Source organism: Aplidium turbinatum, chromosome 12, assembly GCF_918807975.1.
Source record: "Aplidium turbinatum chromosome 12, kaAplTurb1.1, whole genome shotgun sequence".
NCBI classification, from domain to species: domain Eukaryota; kingdom Metazoa; phylum Chordata; class Ascidiacea; order Aplousobranchia; family Polyclinidae; genus Aplidium; species Aplidium turbinatum.
Genome location: NC_137483.1, coordinates 16,288,393 through 16,302,004, shown reverse-complemented (window position 1 = coordinate 16,302,004; position 13,612 = coordinate 16,288,393). Strand labels below are relative to the sequence as shown.

The 13,612-nt window shown below is 37.4% G+C and overlaps 1 protein-coding gene across 1 annotated transcript; it reads right to left on the bottom strand.

Moving 5' to 3' along the window:
- Nucleotides 1–3,271: 3,271 nt before the first annotated feature.
- Nucleotides 3,272–11,576, bottom strand: LOC145781106 (mitochondrial dicarboxylate carrier-like). The gene is made up of 9 exons (XM_082592862.1): nt 11,478–11,576; nt 8,863–8,982; nt 7,121–7,229; nt 6,587–6,677; nt 5,879–5,993; nt 4,947–5,039; nt 4,408–4,488; nt 4,171–4,227; nt 3,272–3,839 (listed from the first exon to the last, which is right to left on the bottom strand). The coding sequence occupies exons 1-9, from the start codon at nt 11,574–11,576 to the stop codon at nt 3,741–3,743; spliced, it is 864 nt and encodes a 287-aa protein (XP_082448988.1). The 3' UTR covers nt 3,272–3,740.
- Between the last annotated feature and the right edge of the window lie 2,036 nt (nt 11,577–13,612).

Genomic DNA, 13,612 nt, shown 5'->3' with positions numbered 1-13,612 from the left:
CGAAAGAACAAAATACTTCGTTGAAAAACTTAATTCGAAACGAAACGAAGAAATTTTGCAGCAAACAAAATGCTCAAAAATTCCTTTTTCAAACATTGTTTAATTTTAAAAGCTGTCCCAAACAAAAATCGTTAGCACAAACAAGATTTTGTTTTGATGTATAATTCCTAAGTAATTTAGTTACTACGAGCTCGAGACGCACAAGAACACCAAAGCTTTTGAGCTTGATTGATTTACTATCATAGCTATTGGGGTTTATGAGCGTGTAAACCAGAATTTTTTCTGCCAGAACAAAGTGAATTTTTGTTTCGACCAAAATTCCTTCGTCATGTTTTGAAATCAGTTTCTTAATGAAACCTCTATTTCAACGATATAAAATTTACTTAAAAAGCTTCAGAAGTGATTTCTAATTTTGATGGCGGCATTGACTCGGCACCTCTAAAAACAATCATGCGGCTGGGAGCACTTCATTCTCAAGTTGCAAACTGTCAACAACCGTTAGTGCCGTTAAAGTACAAAGCAAGTTAGTAACTTACAAACGAAACAGTCTAGCAAACCCAAAATGGGTGAATATCTCTCTGACCTCATGTTGATGTATGATATTGCATATTTAACATTAAAACTGTCAACAAGTTTGCTTCTAACCAACCATCAATGTCAAGATGATTCACGTTAAGGCTTCGGGGGAGTAGCCGAAAAGCAAAGTTGAAAACGTTTGTCAAAAACAAACAGACATCCCTTAAAACGTTTTCGCGAGTGGTTGCAACCAGGGATTCAATCCCTGGTTGCAATAAACACTTGAATGGAATTCAGTGAAAAATGACATTGTTTGCTGAACTACGTTAGAAGCAAGATCAACTCCTCCACGTGCAAACGAAGTTACAATTGGATTTAATGTTTTTTTGTTGAAATGAGTAACTATAATTGCAAAAGTTTTTTTTATGTATTGTCTAAGACTCTAAGTGAACAACTGAATAGTGTTCACACTTGTTTTTACCACTCTGTGCTATAATAACCATCTACAAACATAATAAAAGCGAAAGAAAGCTCTCTCCGCAAGTACATAACAGTAAAGTAGCAATTGCAGTAGAATGCTATTCTACACTACGACCAAACAGAAAATCAGTCGTTTTTTTACATCGAATCAACGTCTGGCGATGAATCAATGTAAAAAAAACGATTGATTTGCTGTCTGAAATGACACTACCATGACTGTCAATATTATTGATTAATTGGCAAATGCATGTCACACCAGAGCAAGCTGCAGCAATTAAATTCTTAGTTTGATTTACTGACAAATTAATTTTACCTGTCTGCAGATATGGAAAATAAATTCTACCGCGTCAGAAGAGAATCCAGCGTAACCTAGATGTTGAATCAATGTAAAATGGCTGATTTTGGTGTCTGGAAAACATGTTGACCGTCGAACCTACGGCATCTACATTGAAAATGCAAACAGCTGACAAACGGGAAAAAGTTAAATGCCAAAAGGGATGGATATTCAGCAGCAACTTTACCGCAGTGAAGAATATGACATTAAACGTGGACAACTGCAATACGGTTTGTTCAATGGAAAAAAAAATGTTGGAAATGGCCAAACAAACTTGAGATGCGCAAATCTAAATATTGCCGAGAAAGGGTATCCCAGACCAGACAACAAAGCAATCGTATTTTTACATTGATTCAACGTCTGCAGACGTTGTGAAAAACGGTTGCTTTGCTGTCTCGGATAGTAGTATACCACAAAACAGATGACAATACGAAAAACGTAACTTTGCAATGCATGGTATTTGATAACCAGCCTTCAAATCAGTTCATCACCAATTCAGTGGCCGGGTGTGGAGTTGGTGGAATTGACACAGAATAGAAAATCATTGCAACAATTGTAGGATGGCCGCGTCATTGCGAAAACACGTTGATGTTTGCAAAGATAAAGAAGAATGGCACTTTTGCTGGATAGGTAACACAGTGGAGTAGCAACATGTCAGAATTAGCCAAAAGATTGAAGACAAAAAACTGTCATGCTCATACAGTAGCAACGATTTTGACAATACTAAAACAAGAACGAAAAAGCCGTTTGCATGAATAGACACAGAAACAGGGCTGTGGAGTCGGGCGAAAAATGTGACATTGTACGACTCCGAAACTCCTCCGTTTATAACAGACCGACTTCGATTTCAATGTTGCCAGATTTTTTTTAAATTTTTGATCTTTTTCATTCTTTTCAAAATTTAATTTCACTGAAGTTGAAACAATAATTTTTCACAAAAAACTGACAAAAATAAACACTTCTATTTTCTAGTAAAGTATTAGAGCGCATTACGGAGAACAAGGATCGATGTTTTGAAAAAACATAGTCAACAAAAACTTTATTGTTCATCGTTTTGTATCAAGCTGGAGTAGGCCTTTTTTAACGACTTAGAATCAGGACACGCCAAAATCCCTTCGACTCTACAGCCCTGCACGAAGGTATGCCTCACTGACTGTGTACATTAAAAGCGTTACGTTGCAAAAACCATCACTTGCACCATTGCCCACATTAAAACATTGGTGCAAGACCAAAGTCTAAGTAATGCAGCAAAAAGCGATTTCATGCCATAAAATGGATAAAGCACACACTTGTCTTTGCGAAAACCTTATTTTCATGTATACCAGTATTTTACATGTAGTGTGCAGTGTGCACTCAAACATTCTTCTGTTTATTTAGAGAGAAGGTCAAGATGTACCAACAAAAGAAGTTTGATTGAGCTTCGGCGGTCGGACATGCCCTGACTGCATTGAAAAATCGCGTCAGCACTGTTTAAGACAAACTTACGGTTAACTTTGCTATTTTTAGACGACTATGAAAATAGCTTTTTTTTTCATCGGCCATGTGGTTCTTTTGTGATGAGGCTTTTTCCAATGTCACTGTTCTCATTAAATATTGAGTTGATCGTTTGAAGCAGTGGAAACATTTGCTGAAAAGAATGCTGTCCCAACAAATGAAGCCGCATAAAAAACTAGGTCTATGACTTGTGATCAATGCAACATCTCTTGGTCAAAGACAAAACCAACCCAGACAGGAGATCAGACGTCTGTAGATATTGAATTAATGTAAAAAACGACTGAGTTCCAGCCTGGAAAACGACATTTGGTAACATATATAGTTAACCAAAAACGACAAAAAGTGAGAACCTGGATCTCGTTATCAATCTTGTGGAAACATCAGCTTTTCCAAAGCAGCACCAGCCAGAATTTAAAACAGCTCTCGGTTTTAAACGGTGGTAAAATATTTTATAACTTAATCAAAACCGAAAATAACTCGTTTTCTATAATAAAAATGAAAAAAAATAGAAAAATATTTTGAAAAACATGTCTCTATCACTGTTTGCTTCTCGGTGTAATAAAACCATTTAATTTTTGAGAGCATCTCATCGAAAAAGTCCCATTTTGAACGATCTAATCATTCGCACCATTAACTTCATCTCTGTGTGTCGCAACCAAGAGTTCTAGACCAAGTGTGATATATATCACTTACTATGAGTAAAGCGGCATTTTGCAGATTGACCGACTTGAACAAAGCAGAATACAAGCCGTGAACGCCAAACAGGTCTCTTTTCTGCCAATGTCAATATTCGAAGCAAATCTTCCAGTGAAGTCATGGCAAAGTAATTTTGAGGAAACACTGACGTGGACAAGGGTGGGTTTTGAATGAACCACCTTTCGTGAAGTTGACAGATTTCGCAATTCATTTGTTTAAACTAAGCAGGGTTTCTCCCAAACTTAAGCCGTAACTGTTCTTTAAAAACCCAGGTTAAAATCGTCTGCGGTCCAAGCCTTACAAACGCAGGAGTAAATCCCTGAAAGAAATGCACATATCATTTTTATTCATGTAGCACGTTGTGAAAAAAATAATGATAATGACATAGATCTCCAGAGCAGAAGAGTTGAAAGCACCCGTATTGACAATCAATCGACACTAAAATAAATTGGAAATCGGTATTATCGTACATCAGAGATTGACGGAGTACGAAAATCACCTGCTGCAAAGAAAAAAACACAATGTTGCAAACAAAACTACAAGCTCAGTAGTGTGTTGATTTGATAATAACTTTTAAAATACTTTCGTAAAAATAACATACTCAAACACAGCACTACTGCAAAACATCAAGTAACAAAAAAAAAACTTACTTTGAAAAAGCTGAGAGGTCCCTGCTTTGCTGAAGCAATGACGCAATGCCAAGTGCTCTAAAAAGTAAAACGACTTGGAAGAACAGAACTTAAAATATATAGAAAATCTCAACAAGTAGCGGTGAGCTCGCTAAAACCACCTCAGAACTACGGAATAGGCTTTACAATGTCCACAAACGTTGCAATAACGTGTGATTTTCTTGAAAACTTCAAAGTACAGTATCTCATTAATATTACCTTGTATTCTCCAGGTTTGGCATTCATAAGTCGCGTTTTCATCACATCGACAGGCTGTGTCATTGCTGTAGCAACACCACCCTGTTAGGCATAAGGAATTCGTTAGAAGATATCAAAAGATTCTCTACTGAGCAAGATGCGGCACGAAGTGAAGAAATCCTATTTAAAACTACAGCATCACTACCAAAAGCAAGCCTGCATCAATGCTTGGAAACCACCCATGTGTACAACATGTTTAAACCTAGATTAGAGGCCAGTTACGACACGTCTGGGCACAAAACGCAAACGCACTTTACATCTGCAAATTCAGAAGTGTATTTTAATCAAAGAAACACGGAGTGGGTTCAAACATGCGTTAGACCGACCCATGATTTTCAATGACTTTTCACGGCATTTAAAACAAAATGCATGAACCATAGAAGTTCCAATCAAATCGAATAATGAGTTTACACGTTACCGGTACCTTTAAGATTGTCTGGTGCGGTCAAAATTGTAAGGCAAATCGTGACAGAAAGACATAAAGAGAAGCGGGTACTTACAGCAAGGAAACTAGCTAAGAAATGTGTCTTAATTGTGTCCTCGAACCACGATGACCTCAGCAATATTTCTTTGATTTGGTCGTAAAATGCAAGCTGTTAAATACATCAACCAACAAATTAATATTTAGCAGTTTAACACTATTAAACTCCAGTATTAGGTTTTTGCTCAGTCCCTATCGCTGTCGCATTACCGTGATATAATAGTGAAGTCATGCCGAGCGTTTAGCTAGTTTCTAACTAGTTCTTGAGACATCGACCACACGTGAAATCTTTAACGGCGATAGTTGCTTTAGCAATGAAAGATAATGCCTGCAGGGTAGGCGCCCCATAAGACAGGCTTTCATTGTCTAAGCACCAAGCATCCCGATACAACCAAACTTGATGGAAGTTGCACATTAAAGAGTCTTTACATATATATTATGCGACCACAACCAGTAGATAAAGTATCTCACAAAAAGCGTCTGTGGATAAATGGTTGGTTTTGAATCTTTATCCACGGACTAACAAAGCCTTGATAGGTTATTGGTGGTAGTTTCGCATACTTGTAGAGGCTTTTGACGCAGGGCCAGTTGCTGAGATTGACAGAGTGAAGTTTCCAATTGTTGCCAGGGAATTATTCCATCCATTAGGTACCGCTGGATGGAGAGCAGTCCTTAGAATACGTTGCTCAAGCGCACACCCCGAGAGTCGAACCAGCGTAGCTTGATCTTGAACTTCGTCGTTCACGAAGTCACGCGCTAACCAACTGAGCTGTCGGGGCGAAATACACAACGACAATCGATCCATTCCTGTCACTCAATTAACTACAATACCAGATACAGTGACAAGTGGCAACGGGCTGCATATTCAAATGATACTGAACGTGCAGTCAATAAAATATCAGTTCGTATGCAATCACGCGCAAGGCGATCGACAACTTGGTCCAAACCAACCTGTCCGTTAGTGATGAGGATTGCTCGAGCAGTTGCCATGCCAACGCCGTTGAATAAAACCGAGAAGCCTTCTTTTGTGGCAACTTGGTACAGTCCATCGAAAACGTGCTTGTAACTTGTCCATGTTAATGAAGTTGTTAATACACGCAAGTAACAAAATCAGTTGTTTTCATATTGATTCAACGTCTGCAGACGTCGCTTTTTGGCTAGTTGGCATATACCGAAGGTTATACCAACTGCACAACATGATACGTGACTGGGTGCACGACTGAATCACAACAAACACTGAAAACAATAAAAACGCAGACGTTTTGCAATTTTTCTAGAAAAGTTCAACGCAACAATGAATTAACGTGCACCAACAGTGAAATGAACTTATTTTTTTGTCCAATTACAAATCAATGTATATACAATTCCTACACAGCCATTTTCATTCTCTGAACCATTGTTTTGCTCATGAGAAAATACCCAGACCAAAAACCCCGCCATTTTTACATAAATTCAACGCTTGCAGTCGTTGAATCAATGCAAAAATGATGGATTTTGTTGTCTGGATACTGAGTCATGCAAGAACTTGTTGAGCATGAGATTTAAAGACAAGGTTCCCTCACTACCACCAAAAGAACACAATTTCAGAGATTATATACAGGAGTTGCTGAAAGTATGCGTTTTACACACAAGACAAAATGAAACTAAACTTCCACCTACTTTCGTCTCATGTGCTTTTCCACTTTAATATCATTCTGCATCCGCACATTCACCATGTCGCATGGAGTTCCAACTATTCCGCCGAAGAAACCTATCAACAAATAACTAGATGGACAAACACGAACAAAATAAAATTGACACAGGAAAAAGACACCTTTTGCACAGTGATGCTTAGCAGTACTGTAGTAGGTTGAACCGCCATGAAGTTGAGAATAAAAAGATTAACATGAAATTGAAACAATATATATTATACATTGTTTTATGACCAGAAACTGAAATCAACGATTACTACAAAGAAGCCATATCTTGCCCAAAAGTACCGTAATTTTCATTACACTGCAAACATTGATTTTCACTTACACTGCGTTATTTAAGCGATTATGCGCAACCTTCAAGAAGGCTAACTACCGGTAAAAATAATCTGAAATTTAAAAATCTTTTAACAGACACAGTGTTAATTAATAAAAGGAATCGTGATGTATGAGCTGCAGGTCACAGCACACATATGTCTGTTCTGCAACATCCTAACCATACCTCCTGCAGAAGCAAGCATCATCTTCTGCAGCAGCGTCGGGTCGCCGTGTGGGACTGCAGCTTGCTTTAAAGTGTCGTATATTGCAAATCTTGTCAATGAATAGGTCAACTAGATAAGAATTAAGACTTGTATGAATAAAACATTTAATTATATCGGTACTAGCAACACTCGACAGCACAGCTATAGTTGTGTTGGTATACATATCAATAGAACAAATATATACGGTACAACCAGTGGCGTATTTAGAAATTTTGTTAGGGGGAGGCCAAGACATTGTGTCAGTCAGCCTGGTAGCGGTTGAATCGGCGGCTAGTGGCCAATGGGGGTCTGGGGGTAGTACACATGGGGTAGTCAACGGTAGTAGGCTACACAGAAAGCTCAAAGTTGATGAAAATGGCAGTTAATTGGTTCAAATTTTTTCTACTTGGGTTAAAATTATACTTGTTTGACCCTTTAAATAGGGGTGGGTTATATCAAAATGTCATATGATGCGTCACAACGGGGGGAGGTGGTTAGCTGAAACCGTCAGATAAGAGGAGAGGGGGGTCCAAAATCAAGAGCCAATCCGCAGAAGTAAGTTACTGTTCCGATCAATGAACCAACGAAAGATATCGAACACTTCAGAACACAAACAATAAATTAGTCATTCCGACCTCTAATACCTTTTGAACATTCTCGGCGATTCGCAATGACAATTTACAGTTTAATGCGATGGCTGCGCTTGGCAAATATATCAATGACTGCATCATACTCGAGTACAATATCCTTGTTTAAATACATCTGAGCTAGACCATCCAAACGTGGCTCGGTCATGGTCTTGGTCGTGCGGTAATAATTTGTCAGGTACCGGTACTTTAGTGAACTGAAACATCGCTCATTGGAGGCAGTTGTAACTGGAAGCGTAGCAAAGATTCGAAGTAATTTATGGATAATTAAATCGGATAAGTGCCGAGTTGTTCAGCCGCTTGACACGCATCCACAAGAATCGTAGGTCGTTTATCCACAGAAACTGCAAGCCAATTCACTCTCCATCTTCGCAATTCAATAGTAGCTGCAAAGCAATTGCTTGGTTCAACATCCAGCATTTCTTGGTAGAAGTCGAAAATCTCGTCGATCGTGCAGTCCTCATCTTCATGAATCAATGAAGGCAGAAATGTGCTGACTTTAAAAGCTAGCGAGCAGTGCTCATTGAATCTCTCGTGAATTTGTGCCAAGCAATTGTCAAGAAAAGGAGGAAAAACTGTTGACAAATTACATTGCAAAAAGTAGGTTCTACCCCCGCCCCCGCGCTAGGATGAATCATCCAAGCAATTATTGCGCTACAACTTTTTTTTTTTGCAAAATTTGTATTTTATTTTTTTACCTGATTATTAGGGGGAGGCCATCGCCCTTTATCCTCCCCCCTAAATACGCTACTGGGTACAACTATAAAAGTATGTAAATAAATTGTATCAAATATTATATACTTTGTTATTTAATACCATAAAGGTAAGGTTACAACAATTTAGTTTTGGAGTCAAAACATTTTTGCACACACAACTTGTTCCCTGTCACATTGGAAAATAACCAAATGCCATTATAACATGGCTATTAGCTAGCATTACAGGCGTTTCATATGATGATCAATGTTGATACTGTATATATATATCTTATTAAATTTGCATAGAACCTGGACCTGGTAATAACTGTTTCTTTCAACTTAGAGACATGCGGTTTGGCTTTGAAATTGTATTGCATTTACCTGTCGTCCAACAGATGCACTTATTCCATTGTACAAGGCTAAAACCCCTTGTGTTCGAACAATGTTTAGAGCCAATTGTGAACCCCGAGCTCCAGCACCTTGTTGAGTTTGTAAATGCACCTGACAATACACAATATAAAACAGTGTTTTGTGTTATAACGATCTGTGTTCTACTGTGTGTCTTTACATTTTGGGTTTTACGGATCAAACATGGACTAGCTTGTCCAATACTCTGATACAAATAAGTCATCATCTCTAATAAATAAAGAAATAAAACAAAGTAACTTCAGCGGGTTTAACATGATGTATTACATACACAAATATAACATAATTAAAATAAACTCAAACGTTTTCGACACGTACATGTGTCCTCATCAGGAATTACATATCTGCAATATAAATAAAATGAAAATTGTAAGGGAAATTTGACTTTGCATTATAACTGTAACTGTATACTAACGACACTCTAGACTGAAAAGCACAAACTGAACGAGTGACACAGGAATGATTACAAGTAAATTATACGGTGGAAACAGATCTCATGAGGTGTAAACTACCGGAATGGCCCGCTTCGGTGAGTCCGATTCAGTGAGTCCGATTCGGTGAGTCCGACCCCTTAACGGGGGATTTTTTCAATTTTTTTTTTAAATTATCGGGTACCATAGCCTAATTAGCATTGCCGTTTTAGGGTTAGGGGTAAGGGATTAGGGGCTAGAGGTTAGGAACTCACCGAATCGGACTAACCGAATCGGACTCACCGAATCGGACTCACCGAATAGTAGCAGACCCGTAAACTACAGGCATTTGACAAACAATTAGAACACACACAAGAGGAATGATGAGCCACAGGCGAATAACTGCCGGCTGAGAGACGGATTATTACGTTTGATTCTTAAGGCTTCCATGATCTTAGTCTGAAATTCAGATCTGCCTCGAGAGATGATTTTAAATTGGTCGATCGAGACATTGTCAGTGCACGTTTCACAAGAGGCGATGTGCTCTTTAATTGCACTTTTGGTTGTTAAGTTTGGGTTTAAGTGCTCCCGGCCCTTGTCAACAAATGTCTGGTTGACATACCAATGTATGTCTGGTTTGCGTCACGCAAACAACTAAATTTATATATACACAACATTCGAAGAAAGAGCAAAGGGGGTAGGCGACTTCAGTTGAAAATATTGGTGCACTTTAAACGTTTTATATATATACAGGATGAATGTCACATGAAAATTTCTTTTTTATAAGTTTAGCTAGGTTTTTGGCAAATCTTGTTGAATCTTTTCCTAAAAAGGGTATAATAATAAAATAACTAAAATCTACTTCTTCAGGCGTGTCTTTTGGTTCATCAGCCATGAAGGTGTTTAAAACTTTATTGAAAAAGTGGGAAGGATATCCATTTAACTAAAACATGTTTTTCAATTTCTTGATTTCTTTCTGAAACAACTGATTATCAGAACACACCAAACGAGCACGAGACAACAGACACAAAGTTAAACCAGATTTCCATTTGTAAGGGCATAGAGCGTTATAACTTAAAAGCAAGCCAGTGTTGGTAGGTTTTCGCCAAATCCAGGTGTCAAAAGAATTGGGTTTAATTTCGATTTCAACATCAAGAAAAGCGATAGTATCATTAGATTTTTCAAGTGTAAATTCGATATTTTTATGCTGAGAGTTTAAGAGGTGTAAAAATTTTGAGCACGATTCATCATCATCAAAAATGGCAAAAATATCATCGACATAACGTAAATACAGTTTGGGATAAAAATCACGATAGAATTCAAATATTTTGGTTTCGATGTGTGCCAAGAAGAAGTTTGCCAGTGTTGGGCCCAATGGGGAACCTATGGTGACGCCATCTATCTGTTGAAACAAACTATTATTGTACAAGAACATGCCTTCTGTGGCTAAATGTAATAATTTTATGAATTCTCTATGGTTCTACAAAGGTTCTCTATGGTTCAACAAAGCAAACTCTCTACCAAAGCTTTATCTAATAAATAATACTAAGAATATTAACTAATACTATTTTCTGAAGTGCGTAGAATTTCCTTCTGAAACTTCACAGCTCATTTATATATGCCATAACTCATCGCTTCCTAAACTTTTATAGCTGTCACCAAAAACAAACATTTTTAAGTGGAAATAGTATTTCTTCAATGAAAGTCTCTGTTCAAAATGAGGCGAAATCCAACAAATTGCAACCACTAAAAATTTTCCACAAGGCAAAAACAAAACTAGCTTGTTTATTCCAAAAAACTACAAAACTGGAAGTGGAAACTCTGGAAAATATTGTCTTGAAATTATAAGGTGATGGTGGTTATAGATTATGACATCTGCCAATAAATGCGAAGCTGTTTTATTATGTATCAGTGAACCTTCAACCCTGCCTTCAACCTTATAGAAAATATGCCAATGCACAGTGTGAATTAAATGTTTTTTGAAAAATATAACTAGTGACCTAATTATAGTTAGATTCATATTCTTGTGTAAGCAAATTACACATAAACGCAACAATTTTTACACATTTAGCCAATTTGGGAACAGCTTCCATAGTGAATTCGCTTCCACAGAAAAACATCAAAATAACAGATTTATTTTGTTTAACTTTTAACTTGTACCTTTAGTAAGTCCAAAGGATGTGTACAACATGCGGCAGAGGCAGATGCAACACCGCCATGATACCACAAAGATATTTTTTTAGTTGGATCAGCAGTCATTATCGAACTTTTATATAACGTCTTCTACAGTATAACCTTGAAAAAATATTCTATTGAAAATAATGAACATTTAAAAAATATTTTAATAAAACTACCTACATAATTTGTCTAACATCAGAGTGGTCTTATGTTAAGTTAAAAGGCTATATTTACCATATGAATATATTGTGAATATAGCCTACTGATAGGTTTGAGTGTTCATCAGGATAATTAATGGTTCCAGTACCAGTTGGAATGTTTAAAGAGTGAAAGTTATCCTATACTTTCGTTTACTCAAGCAAGAATTTGACCTCAATATTCACTCAGGCGTATTGCATGCAAAAGCTCTGTATCAATCATGTTGCAAAATGTAAAGTCATCCATATAATACAAAATAAACGGAGCTGGTACCGGTATATTACCAGGGGGGAGGGCCGGAGGGGGGAACTTGTATACCAGCTCCAAATAAACATATAAAGTCGACAGCAATAAAACAACTGCATAATTGAAACTTTAAAATTATAATATATAATAATGCATTGATGAAACCTTTTTTTGAAAAATATGTGTTGTTAATTAATCAACATCCTGAGCAAAGATTTCATTCAATTTTGTTTTTCATTGCTGGCTGTCACAGTTTCTTTCTATCTCTTACTAGGAAAAAAGACTTGGAAAGGTTCAATGACATAGTTTAATGGGTATAACCGAAAAGCAGTCAATTAAATGTCGAATAAGTTCTACTGGTGAAATGATAATGAAAATTCTTGAAGGACTTTCAGGCCTCGAAATTCACGGCGGACATGTCCGCAGTTACAGCATGCGATGTCCGCGGGAAGTACCATCTAGATCGGTCATATTTGTCCGCCGAGAAATAACATAGGAACTGGCGATACAAATCGTCATTGCATAGCACAATTGTTGCAAGAATATAATTTCCCGCGCATGTATAAAATGTGAATACTGTATCTCTTAGCTTCCATTAAAGCAGGAAAACTTTCGATTTTTACTTTGTTTCAACGATTGATGACATTGAATCAGCGTAACAAGGGTGAATTGTTCGCTAAGAATTGGTGGGAGTGCTGGTACTTCTACACTAATCACGCACAACTTAGTTCAAGTCTTACATCACAATGTCTGGATTTGATCTCCAAGTAATATTGATAAGGCAAGGTTGGTTACAAAATTAGATTATGCGAGTAGGCTATTACAGCAAGATGCAGCAAAATTTGTTAAGTTGTGGTATTACAGTAAGAAAGAAAAGGCCAGGAGAAATTCATTTTCAATCACATGACACGCAAAAATACACCTAAAGAAAAAAGCCTAGTGACACTTTGAACAGCAGAATATAGTAACGTTAGTGTAGAAATTTTCCGACTCGTGCCCAGAGCATTGTGACGCAAGAAGCCACACGACCTTGTTCGGTGGAAGTTAATCACTTATACGGCGTATTAAGCAGTATGTCATCACGGCGCTTTGACTCTTCAAGCGCACGTCGTTGGTAAGGTGAAAGCGTTTCAGAGTGATTGAAATTTTAAAAAGCCTTCTAAACCGTTTCTATAGTTCTCAAATGGCGAAGAATTATCAAGATAAAGTGATTAAGCATGACGATCGACGCTAAAACTGGTGTGTCCGGCGTGAGACTTAATTTGTCCGCCGAGATAGCTGCTCAGACCGGACACGTTTGTCCGCCGTCAACAAAAACGAATTTCGAGGCCTGACTTTAACGAACGGCTTCACAAATAACTCTAATTTCGAACACAATTTATATCAGCACCAATTCTCATCTACTTGTATTCAATTACTTCAAATCTCAATCACCAATAGTCTCTGCACCTATTACCAATCCACAACTCATAACACAACTCTTATCATCAACTCAAAATCAACTCATAACCAAAAAGTCTCAGCGAAAAAAAAAACAGGGTACATGACATATATACAGCACCAAAGCCAAATCAAGCAACCACAACTTCAGAGAAAATGAAAGCAGCTTAACCTTAATGTTTAAAGTGGAGATACAAAATGTGTCAGGCTTGAGTGAACAGGTGAATACAGCC

Excerpts from the sequence above, each read along its gene's own strand:
- LOC145781106 (XM_082592862.1), bottom strand. The coding sequence starts at position 11,576 with ATGACTGCTGATCCAACTAAAAAAATATCTTTGTGGTATCATGGCGGT. Across the intron at positions 4,489-4,946 it reads TCTTAGCTAGTTTCCTTGCT|GGTGGTGTTGCTACAGCAAT; the intron begins GTAAGTACCCGC and ends TATGCCTAACAG. Across the intron at positions 4,228-4,407 it reads CCAAACCTGGAGAATACAAG|AGCACTTGGCATTGCGTCAT; the intron begins GTAATATTAATG and ends TTTACTTTTTAG.